General features: G+C 45.5%; 1 protein-coding gene across 2 annotated transcripts in view; it reads right to left on the reverse strand.

Annotated features, from left to right (window-relative positions):
* GRHL2 (grainyhead like transcription factor 2) overlaps positions 1–16,276 on the reverse strand; it is a 127,508-nt gene that overhangs the window by 12,672 nt on the left and 98,560 nt on the right. For both annotated transcript variants that reach the window (XM_060243423.1, XM_060243424.1), the window contains exons 12-14: positions 13,924–13,955; positions 12,251–12,342; positions 5,881–5,966 (exon numbers count right to left, since the gene is read on the reverse strand). In XM_060243423.1, the coding sequence (XP_060099406.1) occupies positions 5,881–5,966; positions 12,251–12,342; positions 13,924–13,955 (210 nt within the window). The remainder of the gene's footprint in view (positions 1–5,880; positions 5,967–12,250; positions 12,343–13,923; positions 13,956–16,276) is intronic.

Here is a 16,276-nt window from a genome sequence, read left to right on the forward strand (position 1 = left end):
GTGAGCACTTGAACAGGGTGGCGAGCCCCTTCGAGGTAATGTCGCCAAACCTCAAACGCCGCCTTGATCGCGAGCAACTCCCTCTCCCAGATGGTATAGTTCCTCTCTGCAGCAGTGAGCTGCCGCGAGTAATAGGCGCAGGGCTGTAGTGGCTGGGACGGCTCCTCGCGCTGGGACAGCACTGCTCCCAGGGCCACGTTGGAGGCATCAGCTTCCACCGTAAAGGGAAGCTGGGGGTCGGGGTATCTCAGGAGTGGCCCGATGGCAAAGCGAGTCTTCAGGGTGGAGAAGGCGTTATCGGCCTCTGGGGACCAGTGGAAGGGTTCTTTGGGGCGGAGTAGTTGAGTCAGGGGTGTGGTCAGGGATGCGTAGGCCGGGATGAATTGCCGATAGTAGTTGGCAAAACCGAGGAACCGCTGCAGGTCTTTGCGATTCTGAGGAGCCTGCCAGGTCAGGACCGCTTCTACTTTTTTCGGGTCCATGAGGATCCCCTGCGGTGACACGATGTGCCCAAGGAACTCGACGGAGCGCAGGTCGAAGTCGCACTTCTCCAGCTTGGCGTAGAGACCATGGGCTCGTAGGCGCTGCAGGACCTGGCGGACGTGCTCGGCGTGCTGGGCAGGATTGCGGGAGTAAATTAGAATGTCATCCAGGTATATGATCGCGAAGCGGTCGAGCAGGTCCCGGAATATGTCATTCATGAACCTCTGGAAGACAGCGGGGGCATTGGTCAGTCCGAAGGGCATTACCAGGTGCTCGTACTGCCCGTATCGGGTCCCAAACGCGGTCTTCCATTCGTCTCCGGGCCGTATGCGCACCAAATTGTACGCTCCACGGAGGTCCAGCTTGGTGTAGATTTGGGCCCCCTTTAGGCGATCCAAGAGTTCAGGGATCAGTGGTAGAGGGTACCGGTCGCGGATGGTGATCTTGTTCAGGGCCCGGTAGTCATTGCACAGCCGGAGCTCCCCACTTTTCTTCTTCACGAAGAGCACTGGAGCAGATAGGGGAGAGGTTGAGGGTCGGATGAATCCGCGTTTCAGGTTCTTGTCCAGGAAGTCTCGCAGAGCTGCCAACTCCGGCTCCGACATTGGGTACAGACGCCCCACCGGGAGTGGTGCCCCAGGTACCAAATCAATGGCACAGTCGTAGGGCCGGTGAGGGGGAAGCTGATCAGCTCCTGTCTCTTCGAAGACATCAGCAAAGTCCACATACTTCCGAGGGAGCTGAGGACCACCACTCGGGATGCCAGCTGCTAGAGTGGTGGGAGGAGTCAGATGGGGGCATGGGTCTCGGAAGCGTAGTTCCTGCTGGGCCCAGTCCACGATGGGGTTGTGCAGCTTCAGCCAGGAAAGGCCTAGAATCAGCGGGAAGCGAGGCATGCGGGCGACATCAAACCGCAGCTGTTCTTGGTGCTGCTGGACGTGGAAGGTGATGGGACAGGTCTCCTGGGTGACGGGGCCAGAACGGAGGAGGCGCCCGTCAATAGCCTCCACCAGCGACGGAATCCCTTTTGTCTGCACAGGGATCTGGTGCTGCTTCACAAAGGCGGCATCTATAAAACAGTGGGCCGCTCCCGAGTCCAGCATGGCATACACGAACAGCCAGCGTTCGTCAGGCAGACGGAGTTTGACTGGTAGCAGGAATGGCCCTGGGGTATCAGCCCGCTGTTCGGAGGACCCAGCTAGTCGCCCCAGGCTGGGGGGTCCACTTACGCCTGGGGCTGCCCTTTTGGCGGCGGTGGCAGCGAAGGTCCAGGTATCCGATGCTTAGCAGGGCAGCCAGAGGCATAGTGGCCTGCCGTGCCGCAGTAGAGGCACAGATTCTGCGTGCGGCGTCTGGTCTTTTCCTCTGGGGTCAGGCGGGGTCGAGCAGCTCCAAGCTGCATAGGCTCATCCTTGGTGCTGGTACTAGCTGGGGACGGGCGAGGAGCCAGGTAGCACGGCGCAGGGAGCTGGCGCCCTCTGGTCTTGGCTTGGCGGCGACTTTCCAGGCGGCCATCGATGCGGAGGCAGAGGGTGATAAGTTCTTGGAGCGTGGGTGGCTGCTCCACCCTGGCCAGTTCATCCAGGACCTCCTCTGCCAACCCCTCAGTAAACTGGTCCATCTGGGCAGCCTCATTCCACGCCAAGTCCTGGGTCAGGAGCTTGAATTCAGTGGCATATTGAGCCACCGAGGAGTTGCCTTGTTTCAGTGCCCTGATCTTCCGGTTGGCTGTGGCTGCTTGGACTGGGTTTGAGAAAGCAGCAGACAGGTGGGCCTCAAACCCCTGGTAATCAGTCAGTAGGGGAGAGGACGCGACCATTAAGGGTGTGGCCCATTTGGCCGCCTGCCCCTTTAACAGACTGATGACGAAACACACCTTGGTTTTGTCATTGAGGAAGTCCCGTGCTCTCAGTTCAAAGTACAGCCGACACTGTGCTAGGAAGGCAGGAAATTCTTCCACGGCACCCCCAAATCTGTCAGGTGGGGGAACTGGGCACTTGGCTGGAGCACTGGCCGCAGGTTGTTGCTGCAAGTGCACTACTGCCTGTGTTAGCTGCTGTACCTGGGCTTGGAGCGCAGCCAGTAGTTCTGCGGTTTCACTTGCTTCAGCATCCATCCTGTGGAGTGGGTGTTTGTTGGTGGAAGCAATCTGTCACGGCTGGGGCCGGGTCAGGCAAAGTCCAGAGGCAGTCCGAGGTCTGTAGCCAGTAAGCAGGAGGGTCCGAGGCGCCAAATCCGAATCACTGTAGAAGTATCGCAGGTCTGAGGTCCAGAAGCCGAGGTCAGGGAGTCCAGAAGTCCAAAGCCAAAGTCAGGGAGTCAGGAACCAAAGTCAAGCCGGAGTGGATGCTAGGATGTCAGGGAGATGACTAGTTGCTTCCACAAAGCTTCCTCCCAAAGCCCACAGCTATATAGCCCTCTGCTGGCTGTTGCCCGTTTGGGCTAATTGCTGGCTCAGGGAGGCAGCCAGGATCCTGTTACCACTCAAGCATCCTTGCTCTTAGAAGGGCCAGAATCCTCTCAGAACTCAGGGCTCAGGGAGCGTCTTGCTTGTGAGCGTGCCGCCCTCCTCCGATCCCTGAGGTCCTGCCGGAGGCGGTCACGCACACGAGCCACCCGAGAGGGCGAGGCAGGGGGGCTGGGATCTTCTCCAGCAGGAGGCAGGGGCACTGGTGCAGGTGGCAGGGGCACAGTTTCCTCATCAGACTCAACTTCCTCTGAAGGGTCCCCAGCACCCATGACACACATTAGCCTTGTCTGCTAAAAATTCTTAATTCAAACTGAGCCTTCTTAGCAGCAGTTTATCATCATAAGCATATCTGTTAGCTAATCTGGATTGCTCTCCCCTTTCACCAAATGCAGGAATAAAGAAATATTTGCTTTTATTCAAACTTCTAGTCCTATTGCTGGAGCCAGAATCTGTCCCTAGGTTATGCCTGCCTACTTGGCTTTAATGGATGCACTGGTTGAATTCAGTCTTGCTATAAATTGCCTGCAGAGATCCTGTCTGCTCAAGACTTTCACTGGTGTTTGTTTGGACCACTACCTTGGACCCTGGCGGTACACACTTCTGACCTGGCGCAAGTCACCTCTGACTGTGGAGTGGCATGCTCCACCCCTGCGATGATGTTACCTGATATTTGGATTTAATGACTGCCCAGATACTTGGGACTTCTAGCCAAGGACTCAGATCAGTTCCTTATATCTGCTTGGATACCTATCTGTAAGCCTCTGCTACACTCTCCTGCCTCTTTGGCCTCTTGTCTCCCCTTCTGGAATGGCAGTTATATAGTTTGAGGGGCATGTGGAATATCTGCAACTTAACAGGGACTCTAGAATTTGGTGTGGTTACTGATACTGTGATGACTTCTAGGGGGTGCTCTAATAGTTCCCCTCAATATAGCTCTGATCTCACTATATTAATGGCCTCTGCACTTCTTCCAAATGAGCCTCATTGCTTTGTCAAATGACCCTTTGTTTGATGTTTGTGTTAGTCATTGCTCAGGCTAGGCATACAGCCAGGTGTAAAACTTAAGCTAGCAGCTCCTTGGTCATGGAAGATTTTCTTGTATAGACTCAAGCTACACTAAGCATGTTTGGGCCCTAACTGTAAACCTTCCCCTTGGTTACAAAATGTTCTTAGGGTAGCAAGTGAAAAGGCTTTGGATGTATTCCTGTGAGTTAAGTTCTGTGGTGAGCAAGAACATGGAGGTCACTGAGGAGAAGTGGTGTGTAAATAACAAAGAAGATTTACAGGATGGTTTTAAAAGAACAAATAAGCAGTACAGGTTTCCAGATAGACAAAGGAGAAGCCTGGATGAGGGGACATAACTTTAAACTAGTTATGATTTCAGGATGTGTGGCAAATTCTCTTTAATGCTTGCATGTACAAACAGGTTTCCACTGACTACACACTAGGTTGGAAGCTTTCAAACACACAGGATTCCACCGACACCAACCTGCCTTTTACAGTGCCCTGAGCTCGTTTGGGGAGGGTGGAATAAAAATCTGAAAAACAGATAAATAAAGAGTCAGACTAAATGGTACAAGGTCTGCTCATCACCAGAGGCAGGCCTCACAAGCAGATACTCTGCCCTCTCCCAGTTAAACCACTCTGCCATGCTACCAGGCAGAGCTACCCTTCAAACTAGCTGATATTTTGCAGACAAAACCAAACCCAGAGGAAGCCATGGGATGGGCAAACAATAAACAAAAAAACAAACTCATGGCGGTAATTACTGACAAAATTGAAATATAATCAATCTGATCCCTTTACTAAATGGTTAAATAGCATACATAGCAATATCAAATATTTTGAGGAAGCAGACCTGAACTTTGACTGCACTCTCCCTGAGGCACACTTGAACTAAACTGCCTCGGTGCTCCTCTCCAAAATCCAATCACCCCTCTGAAAGGTGACTGGTTGATGGAGCTGAGTGGCTTTTATTTCCTTTCAGGGGCAGGAAACCCTCCTCTCTGTCACAAGGCCAACCTGGAAAATGAGCACAATTGACAAGAACACAAAGCCTCCTGGCCCCCACACATACTAGCAAAAATATAAAATGGTCATTTGTTTGGTCTCCTGCTCTTTTTCCAGCATATACTGAAAATACACAGGCTTCAATGTAGACTGTATCAAAGTAAGAATAATCACCAAAGAGCAACTTGAAACAGATGCAAATATTTACTAGGGTGTGAAACACTATTAACCATCTATATAATGTTGTTGTGGACATAAAGTCTCTAATCACTTCCAGAAGTTCAAAGCCCAAGCATTCTATTGAGTGAAGAGAAAAAGTGCTGATAAGGAAATCCATGGAATGAAAATATCACAAAGGGAGAGAGAATGTGTATTTCTGGAACTTATAAACAATTTTGTATCTTCCTCAGCTCAATCCCCATTAACAATAATAAACATCTTTGCAGAGCCACAGATTCATACATGGATCAATGCACCAATTTCTAATCTCTGCACCCAGAAGGAGAAAGATTTTGCAAAAGGTTTTCTTCTTGCAAGTTTGGGCAATACTTTTAAAGGGATAGTGCCAAATGTAATTCCAGGGTTGTAGCTATTATGCAATCAGAATGTAAAGATTTTGGAGGTTATATTGTTTATTTGTATGAACATTATATACATGGTTAATAGCGTTTCACTAATAAAATACTTGCATCTGTTTCAAGTTGCTCTTCAGTGATTATTCTTCTTCCAGCATAGGCAGAGTATACAGAATTGCTTTAGGGGGTAAAAATAGCATAAACATAAATGAGAAAGATTTTGAGTCCAGTGGCACCTTTTGGACCAACAAAAGTTTATTCAAAGTATGAGCTTTCGTGCATATGCACAATTCCTCAGATACACTTCTTCAGATAAATGAGATAGGGATGGCAAACACTTACCGCTTCCATGAGGCCTTTTACAGTGGGAGACTTCAACATCAAAGCATCAAACACTTCATCAGCCTCTTTTCTCACATATAGCAGCACTAAAAAGGACAAGAACCAATTCTTAGAGCAGACACAACACAGCCCTACAGTTGAATTGCTTCCCATTTGGTCCAAAACCTATCCCTCTTAAAACAAATGACAAGTGAAGAAAGCCAGAAACTATTATTAAACACAAATCTATCTCACGTAATAAGGTCATTATGATGGCAGGATGAGTGTCCGCTGATCTGGAAAAATGTAGAAGGAACTGTCATTTCAATCCTCTGCAAAGTTATTCCAGCCTAAGCTTATTGAAATCCATGAGTTTAGACTGCAGTAGTTCTGTATAGGATTGCACTTTCAGTGTATTTCCCATCCCCCCCCCCAGAAAGCAATACCTGCATACTAGCAGCACCTGCAGCTCATTCCTAAACACCTGCACTGATGTTCTGTTATAACTGAATGGTAGGCCTAATTTATAACAAATGTGCTTCATAATACTTGGATTCAATTCCCTCTTTATGAAGAGAAACTCCATTTGCAAAAATAGTTACTCCTATCAAAAGTCAGCATCCTCCCTTATTAAAATACAGCAACTAGTAGAAACAAGTATGATCAAAAAAGTATGTCAGTACCTTAAAATATTACTTGCACATGGATATTCCCACTCCATACATCACTTTTATTGTAATGCTCCAAAAAGACCAACAAACTGCATATTTTGTGATGTGCAACAGTGCAGATCATATAGATTGTCTCTCAGGATGAATATATCTCAGGCAGCAAGCTTGTACCACACCCTTTTTGAGGTGCTGTCTCTGGCTGTGCATATTGTATGCTGCAGATAAGTCTGCAGATACCTACAAGAATGTCCTAATATATGCAATAGTAAGTTTTCTTCTTTAACTGGGTTTAATCCTTACGATTTAAAATGATTCCAAGTCTTTCTTATAAAATGTTAGCTATGTTTTTAAAAGAAGAGCTCTGTCACTTCCTGGCCTGAATTCAGTCTTGAAGATACCCATTTGTTCAAGATGGAGCCTGAGAGCAGTTCTGTGAAATCCAAAAGCTAGCTCACTAGTTGATTAGTTTAGTTGTTCCTAAATTGCTTAGATCAAGATGGGTAGCGACGTTAGTCTGTCTAGTAGCAGCAGAAAAAACAGAAGACCAGTAGCACCTTAAAGACTAATAAAATTTGGGGTAGGGTGTGAGCTTTCATGAGTCGCTGCTCACTTCTTCAGGTACAGCTAGAATGTGAGTCCATCTGTCCTATATATTGGAAAGTGGAGTGATTTCAGATACCAAATGACATTCACAGCCAAATGATAATAGCAGGTGAATGACAACAGCAGGCATGATTGGATTAGGTGTGATATAGGAGTAGTAGGCATTGAGAAATCAGTGTTGGTAATGATACAGGGAATCTAGGTCTTCATTAAGTCCAGGCGGATGCATTGTCTTGAGCTTCATTATAAGATGCAATTCATCAGTCTCTTTTCAATCTCCCTTTGAAATTCCTTTGTAAGAGAACTACTACTCTTAGGTCAGCAACTGAATGTCCTGGAAGATTAAAATGTTCCCCAACTGGTTTCTGAATGTTGTTGTTTCTAATGTCAGACTTATGCCCATTAGTTTTGTTGAAGGGACTGGCCTTTTAGTCCAATGTAGAGGGTGGAAGGTGACGTGTTATGCCTGACACGTGATGGCATAAATCACATTAGAGGGGGAGGAGGAGTAAGAACACAAGATGGTATGGCTGATGTTACTGGATCCAGTGATGGCGTTGCTAGGATCTATATGAGAACAAAGCTGGCATCTTGATTTGTTACCGCCCTTGGTCCATATTACTGTTGAGTGGTTTATCATTGCCAGCATGAAATTGTTTTAAGTCAGCAGGCTGTCTGTAAGCAAGAAAAGTTCCTGTACATGTGTTGGTACTGTCTTCATGATTTTGTTGAGTTCTCACTGATATTCATGTGTGGGGTCTAAGGACAGCAGCCTACAGAAACTGGTGTTTCCTCTCCCATGTCAGACTTATGGCACCCCCTTGTCTTCCAGAAGCAACATTTCAGTGAGCATTCCAGTATAAAGCAGGAGCTTGGGGAGAGATGGAAGCCACAGCAATGTTTGACTGGATCCAAACAAGTAAGCTCACAGTCTAAAATTACCTGGCTGCATCACTGTAGTTCCTTCAAGTAAACAGCAGCCTGATCCTACTCACTATTTGCTCGAGCTACACTGTAAACAACATGTTTTCAGATATGGCAATGCCCCACATGACTGACTTCACCTGCCTTTGTTTATGTCTTTCTGTATTTGCTCTCTTCTTTAAATTGTATTCTCGGGTTTTTTTCTCTGCAAGTAGTACTGTCCAGGAAGACAGTGCTGGTCGCCTTGGTGGATGACCTCCAGCGGCATCTGGATCGGGGCGGCTCTGCGGTACTGATGTTATTAGACCTGTCGGCGGCATTTGATACAGTCGACCATCAGTTACTAAAGCGCCGCCTTGCCGACATAGGGGTTAGGGGGCTGGCCTTACAGTGGCTTTCCTCCTTCCTCTCCGATCGGGGACAAAGGGTGGCCATTGGGGGCGAGCGATCCCAGAGGCACGCACTTGATTGTGGGGTGCCTCAGGGAGCAGTTCTCTCCCCAATGCTGTTTAACATTTATATGCGCCCCCTTGCCCAGATTGTCCGGAGGTTTGGGCTGGGTTGCCATCAATATGCAGATGACACCCAGCTCTATCTACTAATGGACGGCCGGCCTGGCTCCGCCCCAGGGAACCTGGATCGGGCCTTGCAGGCTGTAGCGGCGTGGCTTAGATTGAGTGGGTTGAAGTTGAACCCAGCGAAGACAGAGGTCCTTTGCGTGGGTCGCGGCGCCCAGGGAGGGGAAATAGCTCTCCCAACCTTCGACGGCGCACCATTGGAACCAGTGCGCCAGGTAAAGAGTTTGGGTGTTTTACTGGAGCCTTCATTATCAATGGAGGCCCAGATAGCAGCCACTGCCAAGTCAGCATTCTTTCATCTGAAGCGGGCAAGGCAGTTGGCCCCCTTCCTGGAACGCCGCGACCTCGCAACAGTGATCCATGCAACGGTCACCTCAAGATTGGACTACTGTAATGCCCTCTACTTGGGGCTACCTCTGTGCCGGACTCGGAAGCTGCAGCTAGTGCAGAATGCGGCGGCTAGGCTGTTACTGGGGCTCCCGAAATGGGAGCACATACAGCCGGGGCTGCGCGGACTGCACTGGCTGCCAGTTATCTACCGAGTCCAGTACAAAGTGTTGGTTATTACCTTTAAAGCCCTATATGGCCGAGGACCTGCCTACCTAAGGGACCGTCTCTCCCCGTATGAACCCCAGAGGGCACTGAGGTCAGCAAGTAAAAACAAAATGACCATCCCTGGGCCGAGAGAGGCCAGGCTCCAAAGCACCAGGGTGCGAGCCTTTTCAGTTGCGGCACCTGCACTGTGGAACCAGCTCCCGGAGGAGGTGCAGGCCCTGCGGAACCTCGACCAGTTCCGCAGGGCCTGCAAGACTGCCCTTTTTAGACGCGCCTATAATGATACGGACTGCTGAGTTGCAATGAACGAAGAACCGCCATCTTTAACACCATTTAAATTGGCAGAATCAGCGCCAGAACAGCTATTACTGCCAGATATATATATAATGTAATGTAAATTAAGTATTTTAATTGAATTAACGGGTTTTTATGTGTAATTTTAATTGTTAATCTAATGTTTTACTATTTATGTTAATATATTATTTACTGTTAGCCGCCCTGAGCCGCTTTGCGGGGAGGGCGGGGTAGAAATAAAATTTATTATTATTATTATTATTATTATTATTATTATTATTATTATTATTATTATTATTATATCAAATGACAACTCTGTTACTGATGGGATAATGGCAAACCTGACTCACTGTTATGGTTATGGAGAACGCAGATTTCTTCTACTGAATTTCTTCAGCAGGCTGAATGGACTATTGCATTGATCAGATCTCATCAATCATCCAGAATGCTATGCCCACTGGTTGTCATTTAGATTACCTCCCATCATGATTGTATCACAGAATTATAGAAAGAATGTTGAACAATAGGTCTCCGTGTAACAGACAACCAATAAATGGCTAGCTTTACATAACAGAAAACTGGGGCCAACAGAGAGAGAGACACATGATTTCACATTTTTTCTGCTATCCACTTTCCTTTGCCCTCCCCCTCAAGCAAAGCCTTCAAGATAATTCTGGATTTGAGACAAATCATAGTATATCGAACTCCATAAACTATTGGTTTGAGCTGGCCTTGCAAGTGCAGTCTAGAATTTCAAACCATGGTTTATTCTTAGCTTGGAATAAAAAGAAGCGTTCTACTAAATCCCCTGGTCTAGCACTCCATTTCCCACCAGGCCTATTCAGATCCTGCCCCCCACCCTCCAAAAGACATCAAGGAAAGCATTCTGGTTTATTGGGAAAGTGAAAACTATAGCTTGTTGGTTCAGACATAATGGGAAGCTATGATTTACCACAAAAGTTGACATTTCCAATTACTTGGTCATGTCTGGAAGGGCTGGGGGGTAGAGAAGGGAAATTATGAGCCTAATGACTCCTCAGGCTTGGCCATATAGTGGCAATCCATGGCTTGCCCTGACATCTGAACCAAACTAGCATTTTATCTCAAGCCATTCAAACTTTGACTAAACTGTAGCACCTTCCCAGTCATAGAATCAGAATGTAATTGGCCCTCACTCAGGCTTAAGTTCAAAACCTGGCTGAATGCCACTTTTGAATCATGTGATACAATAAAAGGGGGGGGAAAGAAAGACTTTCCAAAAACTAATCACATCTCTTGAGATTTCCTGAGAAGGATTTTTAGATCAGGACAGGATCTGCAAGAAGCCACAAGCTCCAGCATCTCTCGTTTTAGAATTCAAGGACTTCTTAGAATGCCTCCTGATCTCTAACACACAATGTCCAAGTTTGCAAAAGAGGGTTCCTACAAGCAAAGTCCAATCAAGGTTCCAGGGAAGCTGAGAAGAGCTGCTATCTTATTTTGAAATGTGGGAATACTGCATCGGCATTAACATACACACCATTAACAGTTCCTCATCATGTGCCATATGTGATCATGAAGTTAACATTTATTCTTGACAAAATGCAAATGTGTGCATAATTACATATATTGGAGTGGGCCTTCTAACATTTAAGCTTCTCAAAAAACACCTACTGGCTACAAGAAGTCCACATCCCAAAGATATAAAACTGTAAATGTCTAGTTTCCCCCTTCCAACACTGTATGCACATCTTGGTGTGTGCATACATAGGTAACAGGATGCAACAATTTGCAGCTCTGTATGTCTCAAATACAGTGTATATTCACAATTTTGCTTGTAAAAAATTAACACTGTCATCCTAAGCAGAGTTACACTTTTTAAATTGATGCCAATGGGCTTAGAAAAATGTAACTCTACGTCTGATGATGCTGTAAGGCATTCCTTCTTTTAAATTTCATAAACAGGCCACAAACAGTACAATTCTGCATGCCATATAACCTAGAAATGATGCATTTTATGGTATTCCCACCCTCCCTTCCCCCACAAAAAAACAGGAAAAATACTCTCCCCCCACCAACAGTTTAAAAGTTCTAGAAATCTGATATCTCTGAGCATATCATAACTTAACACATTCACTGTGCTATAAGCTTTTGTGGAACACAGCGTGGTTCATCAAATGCATTAAGTGTCTTCTCAGCTGGCAGATATGAACACACATTCATAAACACATAGAAGTGAAAGGAAATTACAAACAGTGCAGCCAAAAGGTTGTGAAATGTAACAGGAACATTTTATGGTTTTTATACAAAGTCGATACATATACAAACTAAGTACAGCAATCATTCACAACAGTGGGAACCGTAATGGAGAAATCAGTGTTGGAGACAAACCATTCACTTTTTGGATCCACTGTTTATAATTTCATCCTTTGTGCCTGTGTGTACATATCTGTATATATTCACCAAATGAGGATACATTCCATGCCTCTAGTGAAGTGGGCTCTCATCCATCAAGACTTCCACCACCATAAATGTTTGAAACACTCATTTATGGTTTATCATTGGTAACTGATTATAATACCGTGAAAAAAATAAATACTTTTGACTACTTTTATATATTCCAAGATTGGGAATTAATGACTAGCAATTTGTAGATTTTAAATTTAAATGCTCTAGATCATGGCACCCCACAACCATACTTCCACTCAGAATCAACTTATTTTCTCTTTCCCTGATTACCTCAGAACCAAAGAAAAAGAGACACAGTGCCTGAGAATGAACACGTACCTTTTTTGGCTCCTTCTTCTTTTATTTGCTTCAGCGGCGGTGGGCCAAATTCTTCCTCTACTGGCCGGAATATCCTTTTAGCTAAGATACTTCTGTTGGATGTTAAAATAGACACACAAGATTTATAATAGTGAATCAAATCCAGTGTTCTGCATTACAATAACCAAACACTTAATACAGTCAGCACTGTTAAAAACAGAAGAAGAGTCCTGCTGCATTAGACCAGTGGTCCATCTAGTCCAGAATCCCATCTCACACAGAGGTCAACCAATTTCTTTGGAGGGCCAACAACAGGGCACAGAGACTGAAACCTTCCCATGATGTTGCCTTCTGGATCTGAATACTGAGGTTCCCTCAGTAGTCATGGATAGACTTTTCCTCCATAAATCTATCTAATCACTTTTTAAAGCTGTTTATTCCTGTGGTCATCGCTAATCCCTTTGTTCTGTGATGACACTGGCCAAGACTGCTTTGAGGATGTACCTGCACAATGCACCTAACACATGTCTGCTCATGGGTGAGGGAGAGGACCCAAAACCACACGTATATCAGGGGAACTCACCTCAAAAAGTGCTTGTTTGCTTGGTACTATGAGGGAGTATAGCAAGGGAGAAGAAAGAGCTTCTGGTTTCTCTCCAACCCCATTTTTGCCAATGGAAAGGGTGGCATGGGAGGGGGGAAATTACCCCTTTTGTCTGTCTCCGCATGCCCCAGGAAGGACATGTGGAGCCAGAGAAAAAGAGTGAAAAGCCGTACTGCCACTCTTTCCACTGGCAAAAGCAGCACAAGAGGGAAACCAGAAACTCCTTTTCACTCTTTGCAGCACTCCCTCATAGAAGGGGTGAATGAGCATTTTTTAAGGTGAGTTTTCCTCACCTGTTACCCAGTGCGTGTCAGGTGTATTGTGTAGCTTGGTTCTGAGAGTGATCAAAGATCCATCGGAGCTCTGCATTTTCTGCTTTATCAGAACTTCTGAAGGACAGAAACAGCAATTACACTCTTTTTCCTCCTTCCAGCCAAACCCCAGTTAATCCGTAAGCAGTTATAGGCACTTCTGACAGGCCTGATCTAAAAACAATGTTACTGCTTAATATTAAGAGTCAGTGTGTCAAAATGAATCAGTATCATTGCCCTATTGTTTGATGTACTAATGCTGTGTGTATTTCTGCTACTTTGTACAAGCACCTCACAGACATTGGCATTGACACAAAAACTAGCACCCCGGGAGTTTCAATTACCTCACCCCAAGTCAGTCTGTGAGGTTAAACTCCAAGACGCCTGAGAAGGAAGGAGTGTTGGAGTAGAAATTCCAAAGGAGGGGAGTGAATGGCCTTCAAAGTACAAAACAAGCAACCCCTCCCCAACTATTCTGGATTAGCATAATGATATATAAACTGAAGACTCCAGGTTTTCTTGCGGTGGAATTTAGGCTACCTCGCTACAGAGTTTTATTGTTTTAAAGCATAATGTACACAGAGGCTATCCATGAGCACATGTAATAAATATCCTGTACAATAGAAATCAACTTGTTTTTAAACATCAACGTGACTAAAGTAACAACAAAGCAAAGAATCTGGCTTTACCAAGAGAAAAACATTTAGCTTAAATGGCATCAAAACTTTCCCCCAAGAGCCCTCCCAGTTGCAAAACTTGTGAAACTATAAGTGCCTTACCCTTCTCGCTCATCATCTGGGTTGTAGTAAACCTGTAAAAGATGACAAAAAAACCCCAGTTTTATTGTCACACTATCATGAAAAGCTGGGACACCAGAGATCTGAGGAAGAGACAGAGCAATTGCATGCACAGTCCAGTTTGTGTTGGTTCTCTTTCCCTTGTCAAAAACCATCATCTCATTTAACCCAGCAAAAGCATGTGCTGCTTGTCACTCTAAAGGGACTTGCACAGGACAGGTCCTGAATGGACAGTGCCCTTTAATAGCCTGCAGCCCCAAGCAAACTTGTATGGAGTTATCACTGTTAAAACTGGCCCTGCTTAGACTTGATAAAACCAGTGAGTTTAGATGCACCTAATTCTGTGTTGAAATAGTCTCTGTGTTAGAGCAACAGTCCATGATCGCAGTATCGTAACAGTTATGTACTTTCTACTCATTTCTGCAAACTGAAGGGTTTTTGCTCACAGATGGCAACTGTCTTGCCCCATCCCTTCTGCTGCAGTCTAAAATGCCCCCCTGATGCTCCTGGGGGATAGGGGACCTTTAGAACTGGATTCTGGGGACCACTGCAGGCTGCAGTGAGGGAGGGGGGAAAATAAAGCAAGGTTCCACATGTAGAAATCCTTCCATGGCAGTGCTTGGTGGATGCAAGCCAATATTTCTTAGGCTAAAGCAATCTTCTGGCTGAAAGAAGCTGCAATGCACATGCACTTCATATTGCTATTCAAAAGAGGTCAGCTGGCATGTGAGGGGGAGTGGGGGAGAGAAACAGTGTTGACATGTACTATGAGCCTCTCCTGTGCTGGAAAGATAATTTTAGGTGACAGCTATTATCAGAAAGTCTAAGGTGAGAACTATCTTCTAAATGATGCTGATTAAAAGAAAACTCCTACCTACCCTTGTCACTTGAAACTTTGTTACACCGAACAATCTAGTCAGAGGCTGATAATTCTGCTCGTGTTGTGACTGTCTTAATATTATTTAGATTAATTACCTTCTCATCGCACTCTGAGGCAGATATGAAGGGAATGTACAAAAACATAGGCAACAAAACCGGGGAAGTGAAAGATGTTCTCTCTAGCGAAGACGTCAAACATGGTCCAAACAGCTCCATATCAATGCCAAGTATTACTGTTAACTACCCTCTCTTGCTAGACAAATTGATGCAATCTAATATTGTCCAGCAGGAAATGTGGGTGGAAGAGGTAAGAATCATTGGGTGGAATCCAGACTATTGGCAGTCTCCACTCTTTCCCTTCCCTCTGTAGTCCTCCCTCATCCTCAGGGTTTCCTATCCCCCGTGGGGATCAGTGGGCTGAAGTAGAAGGTAGGAAATTTCCATTTGACCACAGGGAAATCTAGTCTGGATCCAATTCACAGCTGCCAGGAGCCAGGTGATGACTGAACACAGTACAGAATTACTTCTGCACCTGTGTTTCTGTTAATCACATTTAGCTCAATCTTCATGTTGAAAATAATGGATAGAAATGGAGTTGCACGATGATCATTTCTGAAAATGAATGGGGGGAGCTGCGTAGGTGAAGGGATGAGAAGGGACATGAATGTGCAGGTCTGTCAGTTGCTCCTGATTGGGCAGCGTTACATCTACATGGGACCACTGAGTTGAGGACTTTGTTTACTGGACTGCAAGAACTTTGATACTGTTCCAGATTTTCCTTATTTTGAGAAACTGAACGTGACAGCCTATGAACAAAGACGAAGATCCCAAGGCACTTCTTTACACACTTTTGACTCACTAAGAATCCTTCTATATTAACAAATTAATTGTTTAATTGATTGATTATACTATGGCATTGTGTGTGGCATAGCCAGGAGATCTGAAGACTGTCTGGCAGCCTTAAGTTCTAACTCTTTTAGCATTGGTGAGCTAGGCAAATTTTTGGTGGTCACCCAGCTGGATTCATGTAGATGAGTGGAGAATCAAACCTGGTACTCCAGATTAGAGTCTGCCACTCTTAACCAGTGCACCACATTGGCTCTCTCTATATTAACAGAGCTTCTGTTACGCACTTTTAATGAACATTATTAAGACTTGTGTGAAGTCATAGGAGAATTTCCCAGGTTCTCCTTGTGTGCTTCTTTCCAGAAGGAAAAATAGTCCTGCTCTTTATTTTACTAACATTTACACAAAGAAATAGCTTCAAAATAGGCAGGGCATACAAACAACATTGAGATGATCTGATTCTTAACAGTGTAAACAGGCAGTCTTTGCATACTGTTTTAACTCTTTGTCCTTTGTTACACTGGACAAATGCAGTCATTCATCACAATTCTTCGTTCACTTCAACACTGCTTGATTCACCCAGTGAAACCACCAGAGCTTTACTTTGGCT

The sequence above is a fragment of the Heteronotia binoei genome, chromosome 7 (genome assembly GCF_032191835.1).
Source record: "Heteronotia binoei isolate CCM8104 ecotype False Entrance Well chromosome 7, APGP_CSIRO_Hbin_v1, whole genome shotgun sequence".
Lineage (NCBI taxonomy): Eukaryota > Metazoa > Chordata > Lepidosauria > Squamata > Gekkonidae > Heteronotia > Heteronotia binoei.